This window comes from Pelobates fuscus, chromosome 13, assembly GCF_036172605.1.
Source record: "Pelobates fuscus isolate aPelFus1 chromosome 13, aPelFus1.pri, whole genome shotgun sequence".
NCBI lineage: Eukaryota > Metazoa > Chordata > Amphibia > Anura > Pelobatidae > Pelobates > Pelobates fuscus.
The window spans coordinates 90,569,334-90,585,480 of NC_086329.1; the positions used below are offsets into that span (position 1 = coordinate 90,569,334).

At 41.6% G+C, this 16,147-nt stretch overlaps 1 protein-coding gene across 1 annotated transcript in view; it reads right to left on the reverse strand.

The window, feature by feature from the left end:
• KCNN3 (potassium calcium-activated channel subfamily N member 3) overlaps positions 1–16,147 on the reverse strand; it is a 160,417-nt gene that overhangs the window by 60,683 nt on the left and 83,587 nt on the right. Inside the window, exon 2 of the mRNA XM_063440114.1 lies at positions 6,306–6,401. Within this exon, the coding sequence (XP_063296184.1) occupies positions 6,306–6,401 (96 nt within the window). The remainder of the gene's footprint in view (positions 1–6,305; positions 6,402–16,147) is intronic.

Below are 16,147 nucleotides of genomic sequence, written 5' to 3' on the forward strand. Positions count from 1 at the left end.
CGAATGCTTTTGTCCCATTTGTTATATGGCCGTTCTGACTTTAGTTAAGTAAGACTGTACATACAATTTTGTCCCAGTGTTCTGTTAGAGACACTTGTATAAATCTCCTCTTTTTTGTTTGTTACGTATACAGTGTTTAAATCATCATAGGGACATATCAGCTTAGCAGAGCTAAGTGGTGCATTTCAATTCATAGTTCACAAACCCAGTGCACTGAGCTCTGTGGGGCATTAGCAATGCTAATTATAGATTTGGTACTATAATGTCCAGTCACGCACTGTCTATTGTTAGAACCGCAAGATTTAGGAGTCTGTAAGCAGCTATGGACAGCTCCCTTCGCTGTGAATACTACATAAATCCCAGCAAGTCTAACCACGTGTATCTCTTTGAGCGCCAGCGACATGTGCAAGGCAATTAATTGCTCAACCTTTTGGCAGACTAAGCATGGTGTATATAACTGTGTATACTTCCCAACGCCTGGCATCTCATCTGTTTCTCTTTATAATTTATTTTTTTTATTATTATTGGCTAAAGCACACTTTATTGAGTGAAGGTGACTTTATAAACATTACTTTGTTTTGAAGTTGTCATAACAAAGGGATCGCAAGATCTAGCTTCCTTTAGATGATGCTTTCCCTACATATTTGTTAACACTCTTTGTTACGGGCTCTTCAGGATATCCGCTCTGGAACAGTGCTGAATTCTGTGCCTTCGCCGCTACGTCTAACACAGGGATAAAAATGGCATAAAAGCAACAGGAAGTTTACACAACAGTCTTTAAACTGTTCATCATTTCTTTTCCTTCAGCGTTCTAATCTTGGAATTTTTATAAATGTACCGCAGGGAATCCCTTTCAATCTGATTTAGCTGGTGATTCCTGCCCTCGGGATGACAGGACTATTGTGAAACTACGATAGGATGTAGTGTTCCCTGAACCTGTGTTAGTTCTGAGTTCCATTACAAATCTGCACAATATCGCATCCTTAAAAGAACTGTGTAGGGTCCCTCTGGAGACCAGACTATGCGGAATACATTACTCAGTCTACTTAGAGCTGCAGGGTTCATAGTTAGGCCTACAGAGAGCTACAGGTATCATTGCACAGTCTGCAAAAAATTCTAGAGTTCACTTGTCATTTTATGGAGTACTACAGGGTTTAGTGTTCCATCTATATAACGTTCTTTTGTCCAGATCTGCAAAATGTAGTGCCGTCTCTGGGGTAAGCTGGATGGTTTAGCATTCACCAAAAACCAACAATATAGTGCAGGGGTCAGCAACTTGTGGCATGCGTTCCATGCATGCAACTTAAGGTGCCTTTGCACAGCACTCAAGGCTGCTAGAGCCAAACAGGCTCTGGGTTATCATGAGTTCCATTGGAACATCAGATATGTGCGAGTGCAAAAAGGTGGTGAGGGACAATCCTCAATTTACGCTTTGCCGCATTTAGAGGAAGAGATCTTAGACAACTTCATCCCAGCACTTGTGAAAGGGGATCTGTACTGGAGAAGGGCAGCCTGCAGCAGCTGGACCCCAGGAATGCCACCCACAATCTTATATATACAGAGAGCTGGAGAATAAGCCCTCGCCTCTCCAAATAATACAAAGAACACACACAAACACACAAACACAACTCCACTAGCAATACACATACACGCACGCATTCCCACAAGCAGCCTCTCACATGCAATACTACAAGCAGCCCCACACATACAAACACCACCAAACACACAATGTGACATATCATCCACACACAATTTCACAAGCAGCTCCCATACACAGCCCACATTCACAGGTATTATACACAATACCACAAACTACTCATAAACATATACAATATAACAGCCCAAATACGCACAAATACAACTCTACAAAGCAACTGCAGCACCCATAAATAACACAAGCACAATATGGCAACATCCACACTTCAATTTATAAAAATAGGACCGGAATGCCAAGGGACTTCAAGATCTTGGTTTGGCACAGTACTACTAAAAGGTTGCCTACCTCTAGTATAGTGGGTAACTAGCGAACTTCCTGTAGGATTATTTATAACAAGGCATCAATCTATCTATGGTGGCCGTGCTAAGTCCCCCTGTTGACGGAAAAAAGTAGGGGTGCAGCAGTAGGACACTAGGACCTATGTATGTGTTGAGCAGTTCAGCAGCTGAAAGACATGATGAACATTGTTCTGCTATATATATAACGTAGCACACAGCTGTGTACCATTATTCATACACAGGAGCCAGCGCTCCATATTGGCCTGCGTCTGCCTGATCACTAGCCCTGGGATGTGACCTCTGAGTGTTGGCAGGAGAAAAATGTATCTGAGTACTGAGCACTACTGCTCAACAATGTACTTCCAGAAATACATCAGAGGGTTGGAATTCAGTCAGCCTTTTAACTGACTCCACTATACAGGAATATCCCTTGTAGTAAAAGTTAGTGAGGCTTAATAAATCTGCAGTTCTGGAGAGGGGTTTATGACAGCACCCATGTTTTGGAACAGTCACAGAGATGAGGGCAGTAAACAAGGATCCACTGAATGTGTTGTTTGTAAACCGTGCATGCGCAGTGTGTTAAATATATCCCCAAAATAAGAAATAAGAACAGCACCTGCCAGCCACAAAGGTGCAGGGAATCCAGTTCTGCCCAAACCAGTGTATATTCAGGAAAGTATAAAAATAAACTCCAGCACTTATTTTTTTAAAGTAGTGTCCCTTTATTCATCTGCCCAAAGTGTAAAACAGCAACGTTTTGACCTCTGCAATGGTCTTTGTCAAGCTTGATCAAGAACATTGCAGTAGTCAAAACGTTATTGTAAATATAAACATACAACACTCAAAAGTTGTAGAGCAACAAATATTTAGATACACCGGCTTGCAGTTACAGAACTCTGCAAAGCACAGCCACCACAAACAACACATCATCCTGAGGGATAGAACTCTGCAGATATTCACAGGAAGGAATTATTAACACCACATCAGCCTTTAAGAATAGAATTCTGCAGAAAGCTAGAGAAATTATTAACAGGTAGCTACATTAGTCTTCAGCTACAACTTAGAAAATATTCAGCAGTAATACAAACAAATACATACATCATTGTGTAGCCGAGAGATCTGCAGAAAAACATCATTAATATAAAGAAATACATTAAACCGCCCGTAATTAATGAACTCCCCATATACCCAATAATACTAAGATGCATCTGTCAGAAACTATGGAGCTTAGCATAAATTCTGAATAAAAATAATAAAAAGGATTAAATCATCATGCAACAGCTATAGAACTCTGTAAATAGAGAAATATGAACAGGTAGATACATCAGCCTGCTTTTATAGAACCTGCAGATATGCAAAGTAAATATTATTAATTAGCAGCTACACAAACCTGCAGATATAGAACTTCATGGATAACCAGAGGAAATCTTTACCGGTAAATACATTAGCTAAATGATGGCGAACTCTGAAGATATACTGAGTAAATATAAATATCTAGATACATCAACCTGTGTCTATAGCTAGGGAATCATAAACCGATACATCTGTCGCTCTATATGGATAGTATTCATCTGGTGTAACAACAAGTATAATCTAGAACTGTGTACAAGAGTGTTTCAATCATATGTACTAAGATGTGTATTATTAAATTGTCTAACAGGACAGAATTCATCTTACAGTAAGATACGTGGCAAGTCGTTGTGGTTTTGCAGGACATATGCATTCTGTCAGGCAGGTTTTATGTATGTTTCCTAGAAATCTGTGATTCATGCGCGAGTTTACAGCATTGGGGTCTATGGAGGATCTTGCGGACCCTCTATCGATAGAGCCAATTCCAGGCAGGAGATTGAACCTTCTTGACGACGGTAGCTCCGCTCAGTGTCCAGGGGTGTCAGACGTAGGAAAAATACTGTCATTATTTTGTCTCAGTATATCTTTTGACTAAGTTTCAGTGAAATCCCAGCACAGTCAGTATGAGTATTTCATAAAGATAAAGATATACTCATTAAGTGTATACCAAAGCAGTCAACATAGCGAGGTTTGGGACTCTTGCCCAAATATCTAATGGATTTCATATATTGGGAGGTTATATAGCAGCACAGTGCAGTCATGATCAAATTTAGAATTCTCAGGGCAAACCTACTCCTCCAAAATAAAGTTTTAGAAAACATTTATTCCGTTTGTAATCCTTTTAACCCTGCCAAAGACCCCGTAGTCCATAATTCTCTAATATTAACAACATAAAAACCTATTTCTATCTAGGTAATTTGTGTGCAGAATGTGAATACTGTGGTTCCTGATTGAATTTAGGTGAATGCTATGAATGCAGGGTAAAGGATATAGGGTGAATGAATTCTGTGTGCAGGCAATGAATTTAGAATGCAGTGTGAGAATACTGTATGCGGGATTCCGTGCATTTTGAGGGAATCCAGGTGTGTCATTACAATGGTGCCCTGTGTTGGGGTTTAGCTCCCGCATTGACCTGTGGCGTGTGCAGCCGCACAGCCACTAGGTTTGTAGTGCTGGCTGTAGGTGGTGGGGTCATTCTGCGCTGCCTGCCGGTTTCCTGGTTGAGTGTGGTGGCCACGTGCAGCGTTTGGTTGTCAGTCCAGCACCTGTGCCGCAGTGAGTGGAAGCATGCCCCCGGATAGTGTAGCTCCATTTCCCGCCTCGGGGATCGCTGATGTCTGTGTTTTCTGATGGCCGATCTGGAGGCTTGGGGTAAGCGCCTGTAGTGGCGTCGTCGTGTAGCCGGGCGTATCCATGCGGCCACAGCTTTTGTCGCTCTGTGATGAGCCATTCCGCGGCTTTGCAGCGTTTTCCAGAAGCTGGTACAGAGCCAATCGACGGATCCCAGAGGGTGTGTGGGTGGTTGGGCTTGTGAGTGCCATGTTTGAAGCCTGTGCTGGGCGGCCATCTTGTCCCTGCCGCGTTGGCTTGGTGCCCCTTTGCGCAATGTGGCCAGTAGGTCTGCCCTCCTGCCTTATCTGTTTGTCCAGGGAGGACTGGGATATCCCCCGCCGGTCCAAAGGGGGGGGGAGGGAGGTAGGATGGCGTGAGATCGTTTGCGGGCTCTGGCTTCAGGGAGAGCGGCTGCCTCTCTCCCGAGCTTTCACACCAATAGGCCGCTCGTGGATTTTGCCCACTCACAACTGACATTGCACAGGTCACCCAAAATGATATCAACAGAGAGAGGAGTTACACGGCATTAAAGATACAATAAATCAGCATTTGGCTGGTTTTTCACAGAGCGTAGGGTGCAAGATAAAAAAAAATGACAACCCCATGCCCTCCAACTTAAAATAACATAACAGCTAACGTTTGGAAACAATTGCACATTTGTAGTGCTAGTGGAGGTATCCCGACCCTGATTTGTAAATCCAGTTTACCCGGGTTTAATAAAATGTGAAAAACATGAACAAAGAAAATGTAAATTGGATTTAAGAAAATACTGAGACGATGTGCTACCATAAATTCCTTACCATACAGGAGTATTTACAGTCATACCGTGCTACAGGTGTAATTACTGGAGTGACACATTGTAAGTACAGAGATTTGTAGGCTGCCTGGGGCACTCGAGAGCAGAGAATGTAAGATGTGGGTATTGAATTACTGAACTAACTGTGCTACATGAAATAGGCTGATTGTGCAGGGTCACATACTGGAGGTGAAAGTGACAGAATGTCATGGAATGATGACAACTACAGCTGAGCATGTACAGAGAGTAAGTGTGGCAGGAGCAATATGTGATCATTGCGTGTGATCAGTACAGTGTGAGGGGCCAAGTATGAGGAGTGAGTGTGACAGGAGCAATATGTGATAATTGCGTGTGATCAGTACAGCGTGAGGAGCCAAGTATGAGGAGTGAGTGTGACAGGAGCAATATGTGATCATTCAGTGTTATCAGTACAGCGTGAGGAGTGAGTGTGACAGGAGCAATATGTGATCATTCAGTGCGATCAGTACAGCGTGAGGAGCCAAGTATAGTGAGCGAGTGTGACAGGAGCAATATGTGATTATTCAGTGTGATCAGCTCAGCGTGAGGAGCCAAGTATAGTGAGCGAGTGTGACAGGAGCGATATGTGATCATTGCGTGTGATCAGTACAGTGTGAGGGGCCAAGTATGTGGAGTGAGTGTGACAGGAGCAATATGTGATCATTGCGTGTGATCAGTACAGCGTGAGGAGCCAAGTATAGTGAGTGAGTTTGACAGAAATTGAGTAAATGGGGAGGGATAAGAGCAGTGTAAACAGTTAAGTATAGGACGTGAGTGTGACAGATGAGATTCAGTGTGATAAATGCTCACCTACCTGTACCTCCCTTGCATGGTAAGCGATGATCAGACCCAATAGGATGATGGAGGAGAAGCTTATAAGGCATTTCAAGGCCAGGGAAAACATGGAGTCCTGCAAGGGAGAAAGACTCAGTCAGCAAGCCAGTACTCATCTTGTGACAGTTCCTATACCACCTCTACTGGAAGGCTGCTGCATGAAAACACATCCCCCGTTCTAAAAGCCATTTATAGTGAGCTCTGCCTTTCACTGTGTATAATATACACCATCTACATCAAGATACAATGGGATTTTCTTAACACCCAGTCACAAAGGGGTTAACATTTGCACAAAGGCATCAGGCCAGACACTGAAATGGCACAGATATCTGATATAGATCTAATCTATAGCCATGTTAAAATGTGTCTTATACTTATCTGATCCTTCCTGCACTATATGTAATCATTAAAGGGACACTATAGTCACCAAAACAACCTTCTATAAACACTTCCTGTAAAGAGTCATCTAAAGTTTATCCTTCCTTTATTGCAAGTTCTGTTTAATTTAGATTTTCATATCCCCTGCTAGAGCCCAATGTATGTAATTAAAGTTCAATTTAAAAAGAGATACAATTGTCTAAGGTAACACATCTGATTGAAAGTGAAACCATTTTTTATTTTTTTGCAATGCAGGCTGTCAATCAGAGCCATAGAAGGTGTGACAATGGCTGCATAAACAGAAACAAAGTGCTTTAACTCCTTAATGGCAGGGAATTGAGCAGTGAAACCTGAGAAGCATGATCTATATACACTAAAACTGTTTCATTAAGCTAAAGTTGTTTAGGTGACTATAGTGTTCCTTTAAACATGTACAACCGTTTGAAACAAAATGGAGCCTATTCACAAATCAATGAATTGTAGACAAGTGAGAAGGAAATGGCCTGTTTTAGGTGAAATAAAAAAAAAAAAAGACAAGAAAATCTTTTTTTCATCTTAAATATTTTGGCCTAAGATCTGTACCTTGTTGTTTCCCCACAATTCCTTGTTTAGTGTATAAACCTCACATTATTATAGTATCTCACCAATCTGAAATACAGAGACGTCAGCCCTAAAAATGGGCCACTAAAATAAACCTATTGAGAATGGCAAAAACATCTCCGAACGTGTGTGTATGTGTGTGTATGAAAAACATGTACAATGTTCCTCGAGAGCTTGCACTCTTTGTGAGCTGGTATACGAGGCGATGAGCACTTTGACCATGTAGTGTTATTAGACCAGACGGTAGGTAGGTTACGGAGATGTCTGTTTGGTTGCTGACATGACAGATGCAATTATCTGACAGTGTTTGTGTTTACTATCTGCAATCTCCAATCTGGACTAGAGAACCATTTCCTGACGTACGGGAAGTGAGGGCAAACAACATACACTTAGAGACATTATGGGAATCGCTGATTGTTATCAGGCTGGCTGCACGAAGGTGCAAATTCAGCAAAAAAAGAAATTAAGCATATCACTTTTCTCACACTCCCCCACCACTAATAAAGGTTGTAAATAATATGAATACTTTTATTCTTTGAGCATATTAGATCATTTCTGGTGGCATCCACTTGCTAAAAACGGCCACTGTCCATGAGATGACATGGAAACCTTCCAAGTCTTATTTACTAATGAGACCACCTACTAATCCATGTATTATTCCATCCATATACAGTACGTGTGGATACATGTTTGTGAATACTTGTACAAATATTCATACATTAACACTACTCCTTATATCTATACGGACATGTACAAATACATGTTACAATGAATTCACACATATGCACATATAAAGGTAAGTCGATAAATATATCTAATTCACCATTTACCAAATGTCTCATTTTACAAAAGTTACACTGCAATTTTATTCTGATGATTTTATTTTTACACTCTTAAGTCTTAACAGGACACTCCACTACCCAAACACAACAACAAAATTTTTAAATATGTGATTTAGTAGATATGCATGTTTTTATTAGGTGTATAAGTTTAATTATGCATGTTGTCATTGGGGTTATATGTAAAAATAGCTTGCAAAACCTGCAGATCTCTTGTCTGTAGTTTTTGCAAGCCCTCCCCTTTTAACCCCACCCAGACTTTCTGTGGCTGTCCAATCACAGACTTCCCACTGCAACTCAATGAAAAGTCAGGATTAGCAGATATGCTGGGCCTTAGTCAGCCTGCAGCCGGCTCCAGGGATTGGGGCAGTGATTGGCTGAGAGAACTTAGCTGACGCTCCTATCATTGCCCGCTACCACTGGTATGGCGTTAAACAAAACATAGCTTCACCCTCACCATTTTGCCCTTGGAGGCAAGGATGCAGGCGAGGACTGAGCATCTCTGCTAAACATTGAGTAAACCATTTAACACTGATGTTGGACCCGGCAGCCACAGACTTCAGGCACCGTAACCACTTCAAACAGTTGAAGTAGTGGTAGTGCCAACAGTGTTGCTTTAACCCCTTAAGGACACATGACATGTGTGACATGTCATGATTCCTTTTATTCCAGAAGTTTGGTCCTTAAGGGGTTAAAGAAAAAAATACAACTAAGTTTCCACTAGAGTATATTCCAATGAAATTCTCCAATTGAAATACAATATTGTCAGCATCGATCTATGGAAATAATATAAGTACATGATGATATAATGATGTACCACATATGACCATCATTTTTCACCTACTACAGTGCACCAATACTTCCATACACAGTCAATTATCAATCCTTATCTCTGAAATCTTGATTTTCAGTGACAATTGCATAATGGGCATTTTACCAAATGTGTTATATAGACAACCTATCCACAGAATTAGACAAAACCACTGGCTACTTACTAGTATATGATTATGGACAGTATGAAATGCAATTAGCTAACCACAAGAAATAGAGAGTCTTGTCTGTGGGCTTATAATCATTGATTTTTAGCCATTTCATATGCAGTGCTTAACGTGAGCTTACGCTCTAAAGGGGATAATGGAACTGTAGAAAATTGTACTAAAGGAGAAATTTAAGTTAATGACTGGAGGATTTGAAGGGCCAGTAATGTCTGATTATAAATTACTCTTATAAAGGAAGGCGTTTCAAGGCAAGCTGACATTTTTGTCATTTATCATTTTACTGTGTGTTAGAGAAAAAAATAAAGGTGAGACAGGACCAGTCTGAAACCACAAACCAAACATTCTCATCACCACAAAACATGAATACTCCCAAGCACCCCTATCACCATGAAACACTAATACTCTGAAACACATAAATAACCAAAACATATGCTTACTCCCAACCACCCCTTTACCACAACACTCTAATACTCCAACCATCCCTTTACCACAACACACTAATACTCCAACCATCCCTTTACCACAACACACTAATACTCCCAACCACCCCTTTACCACAACACTCTAATACTCCCAACCACCTATTTACCACCATACAATAATACTCCCTACCACCTCTTTACCACAACACACTAATACTCCCAACCACCTATTTACCACCATACAATAATACTCCCTACCACCTCTTTACCACAACACACTAATACTCCCAACCACCCCTTTACCACAACACTCTAATACTTCCAACCACCTCTTTACCACCATACAATAATACTCCCTACCACCTCTTTACCACCATACAATAATACTCCCTACCACCTCTTTACCACCATACAATAATATTCCCAACCACCCCTTTAACACAACACACTAATACTCCCAACCACCCCTTTACCACAACACACTAATACTCCCAACCACCCCTTTACCACTACACACTAATACTCCCAACCACCCCTTTACCACAACACACTAATACTCCCAACCACCCCTTTACCACAACACTCTAATACTCCCAACCATCCCTTTACCACAACACTCTAATACTCCCAACCATCCCTTTACCACAACACATTAATACTCCCAACCACCCTTTTACCACAACACTCTAATACTCCCAACCACTACTTTACCACAACACACGAATACTCCCAACCACCCCTTTACCACAACACACTAATACTCCCAACCACCCCTTTACCACAACACATTAATACTCCCAACCACCCCTTTACCACAACACACTCATGCTCCCAACCACCCCTTTGCCACAACACACTAATGCTCCCAATCACCCCTTTGCCACAACACACTAATACTCCCAACCAACCCTCTACCACAACACTCTAATACTCCCAACCATCCCTTTACCACAACACTCAAATACTCCCAACCATCCCTTTACCACAACACACTAAGACTCCCAACCACCCCTTTACCACAACACTCTAATACTCCCAACCATCCCTTTACCACAACACATTAATACTCCCAACCACCCCTTTACAACAACACTCTAATACTTCCAACCATCCCTTTACCACAACACACTAATACTCCCAACCATCCCTTTACCACAACACTCTAATACTCCCAACCAGCCCTTTACCACAACACACTAATACTTCCAACCATCCCTTTACCACAACACATTAATACTCTCAACCACCCCTTTACCACAACACTCTAATACTCCCAACCACCCCTTTACCACAACACACTAATACTCCCAACCATCCCATTACCACAACACACTAATACTGTCAGTGATTCCTGTGGCAAACCTAGCCACTTCAGACTGTGCTGTTTTATGTCTAAAGGTTGTCCTAGAAAGCTGGTCTAATTCTATTAGTTTCTGTATTCACTTGTAACAGTTAGAGAGAGCATTCGTATGCTAGCAGCCGAAAGCCGCTAGCATTCATATGGTAGTTTCACGAACAGTGACTTTACACACTGTTCGTGAAACGAATAAAGTACCGAATGGGAGCCCACACACAGGGGGGTCGTGTGGCTCCCATTAACCGATTGCAACATCGTAGCAATCGGTGGCCATCTTGGATCTTCCTTTTGCCCAGCGGTATTTGGTTGTCGAGCGCCTGGAACTAAAATTGGCTACTCGATGGTGCGAACACCGCTGGACTTCCAGGCTGTTCGGGAGCGCCGGTCTTTCGGTATTTGTTTCTCAATTATGTATTCGGTACTTTTAGGATGAATGTATATTAAAGTGTGTTTCATGCGGCGTTCAGTTATTTATGCTGGGATCTGAGTGGTACTTTCACAAAGTGTGCGCTCAGACCCCAGCTATCTGCCGAACGGTCATTCGGTACAATAGCACGAATAAAACATAAGTTACTGATCTTTGTGTGAAAAGCCGGTTCTGCTGTACGGAGGGATAATCCACTTAACAGGATATTCTTGTGGGAGTATCCCTCTCGTACAGCAGTGCATGGTGGGAGAAATGTCCTGCATTTTCAGTTCCCCATGTAGTCCTCTTCTGTATAACCCATGTAAAGTGATTAAGGAAACCCCTCGCATGGGGAACCAAAATCGTCAGTTGACTCCCAGAACTGTGTTTCGTCCGGTTACTGGGGGCTTTGGGATATTGCCTTCATTTCCAGCACTTTACTTGGATTACTTTCTGTACCAGCGGAGATATTGGGATTTAATATTGCAGGTCCGCTACAATTCCCATCGCCACAACACACTAATACTTCCAGTCTCTTCGATCATTACCACTGCTTAAAACTTTCCTCACTGCAACACACTAACTAATACTCCTGAATACCTCCATCACTAGAACTATAAAACACTACATGTCCCTAGCACCACATCACACTAATATTTCTGAATACCACCTTTAATATGGCACACTAATAGTTGTAAAGTACCCAGCCATCCGACACACTAACACTCACAGTTAGCCCCATAACATCAACATACAAATACTTCCAGTTACACCCGAAAACACTAACACCGCAACAGAAAACACTATCACCACATACACTCTGATACTTCTATACCAACAGTGGACTATAACAGAGTTCAGCAAATAGTGGTTAATGGGATATATATTTCCCAACAAATTGTACAAGGTAATAGCCCCGGGGAAATATACGGTAGTGTATAAATAACATTAAATATTTACAGAATTAAAGGAACAATCCAAGCTTCGTAACTACAAGCATTGTAACCACTGCAGTGAGCTGTAATGTTTATGGTGCAGGAGATCCCTGGTGCCCCCCCTTTTCCCCCAATGCAAATAGTCTGGGATGCAAGGAGCGACACCCAGTTGACCCAATTGCAAACAGTTTGACTTTTTAAATGTGGGGTGTACCAGTGCGCTCCTGGTACCATAACCACTACAGTGCAATATAGTAGTTATGGTGCTTGGACTGTTCTTTAATCACTAACATTTACATAAGCAACATTTGTGTAAACCAAATAACAAAATTACAATCCCCCTATTTGCTGAAAGCAAATTCAGTTACCTCAATTAGATGAGCACATCTTATTCGGCACCATTCAATATCTGTTTTAGAATGAGTTATTCTTACATACACATCCTATCAAATGTAGGATTCATATTTTATCAACCACAACATTTCAACTATATCCACTCAGAACAAATCCAGTGGAACACCAAATAAATTCACATGTACTTGGCAGAAATCTGTAATGTTAGCCAATGATACATAAATATTATGGATTTAATTAATATTACAATCTAACTTTAATAACAAATAATTGTTAATAATTATTGCTGTATACTGGACCATTTCTCCCATTGATTGTGATCAGAATGGGACTAATTGTAGCTTTTTAAAAGGATAAGATGACATTTGTCTGCCTGCAAATTCTGTCTTAATTATAATTGTGTTTGAGCACTCAGTTGTTTTTTTTCCATAATTCGGTTCTGGTTTTCAGCTTTTCTGTTGCATCCGGCCAGGCTGAAATCTGGTCTATTTTCAAACTAATTTGCAGACTGCTGTGCAAAATTCAGATATTGTTAAATCTTAAGAACAATTGGGTTGATGCATAAAGAGCAATTCTGGGGCAAAGTGCTAAACATGGAGCAGTCGCCATGGAAACCAACGGGATGTTCCTGCTGATTGCTACATGTTAAGAACTTAATACCTTACTTACCCGATAAGTTATATATATCCCAACATTAACACTTTGTGGTCCTTCCCAGGAGACTTTTGGGCATAACTTAGTAACCCTCGTAAGGATACCTCTAGTACTCTATACGTTTTGCTGTTGACTTTTCTTGTAATTTTAAAGACAACCCCTATTTAATCCCTTCCTTCACATGTAACATGGTGTATGTAATGCCTTAGGCACCCTAAAACTTTCCACATCCCTCCCCTTACTCTATAACAATAGCTCAACCCTAAATTAATCCTAGAATTACTCAAAGGAACACCCAAATTAGCATAGCTACTATGGGTCACTCTAGTGGTTATAGTTCCCATAGCCCTCCTCCCCCCAATGTAAGTATTCAAACTGTTTTAGAACAGTCTGACTTCTTACTTGGGGTGAGCTGAGTTTCCCCTCCTGCCTCTACTACAACCTATAGTTTACAGGCTAAAAGGGCTCCGCTCAAAAGGCTGAAAGAGACAAGATGATGCTCTGAGCCAATGAACTGCAGGGCTTAGCTGAGGACGGCTAATGGAGAGGACGAGGAGCAGTGCCCGGTAGACTCCAGCTAAGAATTCAAGCCGACAAAATGGTTTGATTTCTTACACTGGGGATGGGGGTGCCAGGGCTGGGGCTGGGGTCAGTGCTGGGGTTAACTTAATTGGATCAACTAGCACAAGAAATAAGTCCCCTACTCCACCACAACACCAGCAGGTTTCTGGTATGGTAGGGGAGATCCAATAGATAAAAACTGGTGTAGGATACCATCTTGATAACATTTTATAGGCAATCTCTTGAAACTGTGTATTTGTCACGTATTCATCCGCTTATAAAAATGTGATTAATGGCATTTACTTTTCAGACAGGAAAAGTTGTGCCGAACAATATTACTGTCCTGACAGGAAAAGTTGTGCCGAGCAGCAATCAATTCCACAGGAGGGTTTGTGCTGAGCAGCAATTATGCAGATGGGAACCTGGTAACTGCCTTTGAGGTCAAAGGCCGATTACACCCTATCAGATCCAGAGGAGGGGTATTTAGGCGCAGTTCTCATCCTGCTCAGTGCCCTGTCGTGGTTTCCCTAGTGGTTGTCCGAGAGCGCGTTATTGATTCTGGTAATTCTGTTTTTTTGACTTTGGCATTGTTTTTGACTTCCCTGTTTTCTGGCATCCCTGACTCCTGGCTTTTCCTTATTGTTGTGTCTCTTTCTGTATTTCTTTGACTTCAGCTATTCCTGACTATTCTTTGGTACGTTAGTCCGGCCATTCTAAGGTCCGGTATACGTTACCTATCAGTCCTCTGTGTTACACAATTCTACGTGCTGGATCATACTGTAATCCTGACAGTATTGTAATCCCATCTGAGTCAATGACCGTGTAAGTTAGGGTAATTCTTTGTGTTATTGATGGTATTCCAATATAATATTTTGCATGTACCTAGATTTTTGAGTAATGTCTTCCTTTTCAGTGTAACATAATACACAACAGATAAGGTCCGAGTCAGTATAGACATTATTAATTGCTGTGGTACATTTTCTGAAATACCTCACACACAAATATTTTGCCAGCATTCTCGATTCTCTAAGTCATCTAAACAACGATGTAGGAAAGCCAGTTGAGTCTCATGGTGCGCCAGGAAGGAGTCAGAATTAGACAGCCAGACTTTTACTTGTAGCTGTTCTTCCTCAAGGGCCGCCACTCTCTCCCCAATCTGATTGAGGTCCTGATGGAGGTCCTGCCGGAGGCCGTTAACTCCTGCTGCAAATTGGGAGGAAAGTAAGGAGGTTTGGCATTCCAAATCCACTTTAGTCGGCAGCAGGGAGATAGCGGAGAGCCTAAAGATTAATGGCTAACTTGTCCACCGCCATGCCTCCAGGAGACTAGGCCACACGTACAAATGTGACTTGACTGGCGCAGAGGCACTCCAAGGGGGGAGGCCTCTATGTCGTTGGTAAGTAATATTGCTTTATCAAGGACTCAGAGCACTTGGATCGGGTCTCATTTTGTTTCGGATCCTCTATCGTCGCTTTTTCTTTGCCCACAGCACTGTGTTTCTGGTTTAAGTTCTAGTCTTCTCATTCACAGAGAGCAGAGAGGGATCAAACGTCCATCTTGGATTGCTGTGTGCCACGTGCCCTCAACCTTAGGATTTTTACTTTAAGGAATATAAAATGCAAAAATGAAAATCAGTACATTTGCTTGAGTGTCATCAAACTAGGCCCAAAGTAGACTTAAATCAGCAGGCATCAACCAAGAATAATCTGAGCAACCGTGGCAGTCCTCACAAGCCCTGTTTTCGCTCATGCATAACACCGTTGTGGAACTCAGAGGAATGACTCGACCCCATAGTCTTTATTGCAGTGACAGTGGTATAACTGTAGAACTCTGGAAGGTCAAATATTCAACATACCTAATAACTTCTCATGTACACGTGTTAGAAATGTAACTAGCACAGTATACAGTTGAGGTTTTATGTTCCTCAAAGTGACAAGAAGTCAAATTAGATATGACAGAAGCCATGTAGGATGTGTCTCTGGGGTGGAGCTTTTCGAATGGAGTGGGCAACTTCCTCCAGTTCACATTTTATAAGTGTCAGATAGAAGGCTGATGGCTGAGGAATCCATTTCTGTAGCTCTTTTTTGTCTCTTTTACTAAGGGATAATTAATGGTAGGGGCTGTTAAATACTTGTCTCCACAAGTCTAGGTACTGATTAAAGCTTGGGAAATGCACTAGTTAGCTTTATCTGATGACAAGTGGGCCATCTGCTCTAACGCAACCACAACTAGATTAGTGTTTGGCCCAGTAATGGCCAACACAGACCAACGAGAGATTATTCACTAAAGTGAGAATTAACAGGAATCTAAGCGAATCT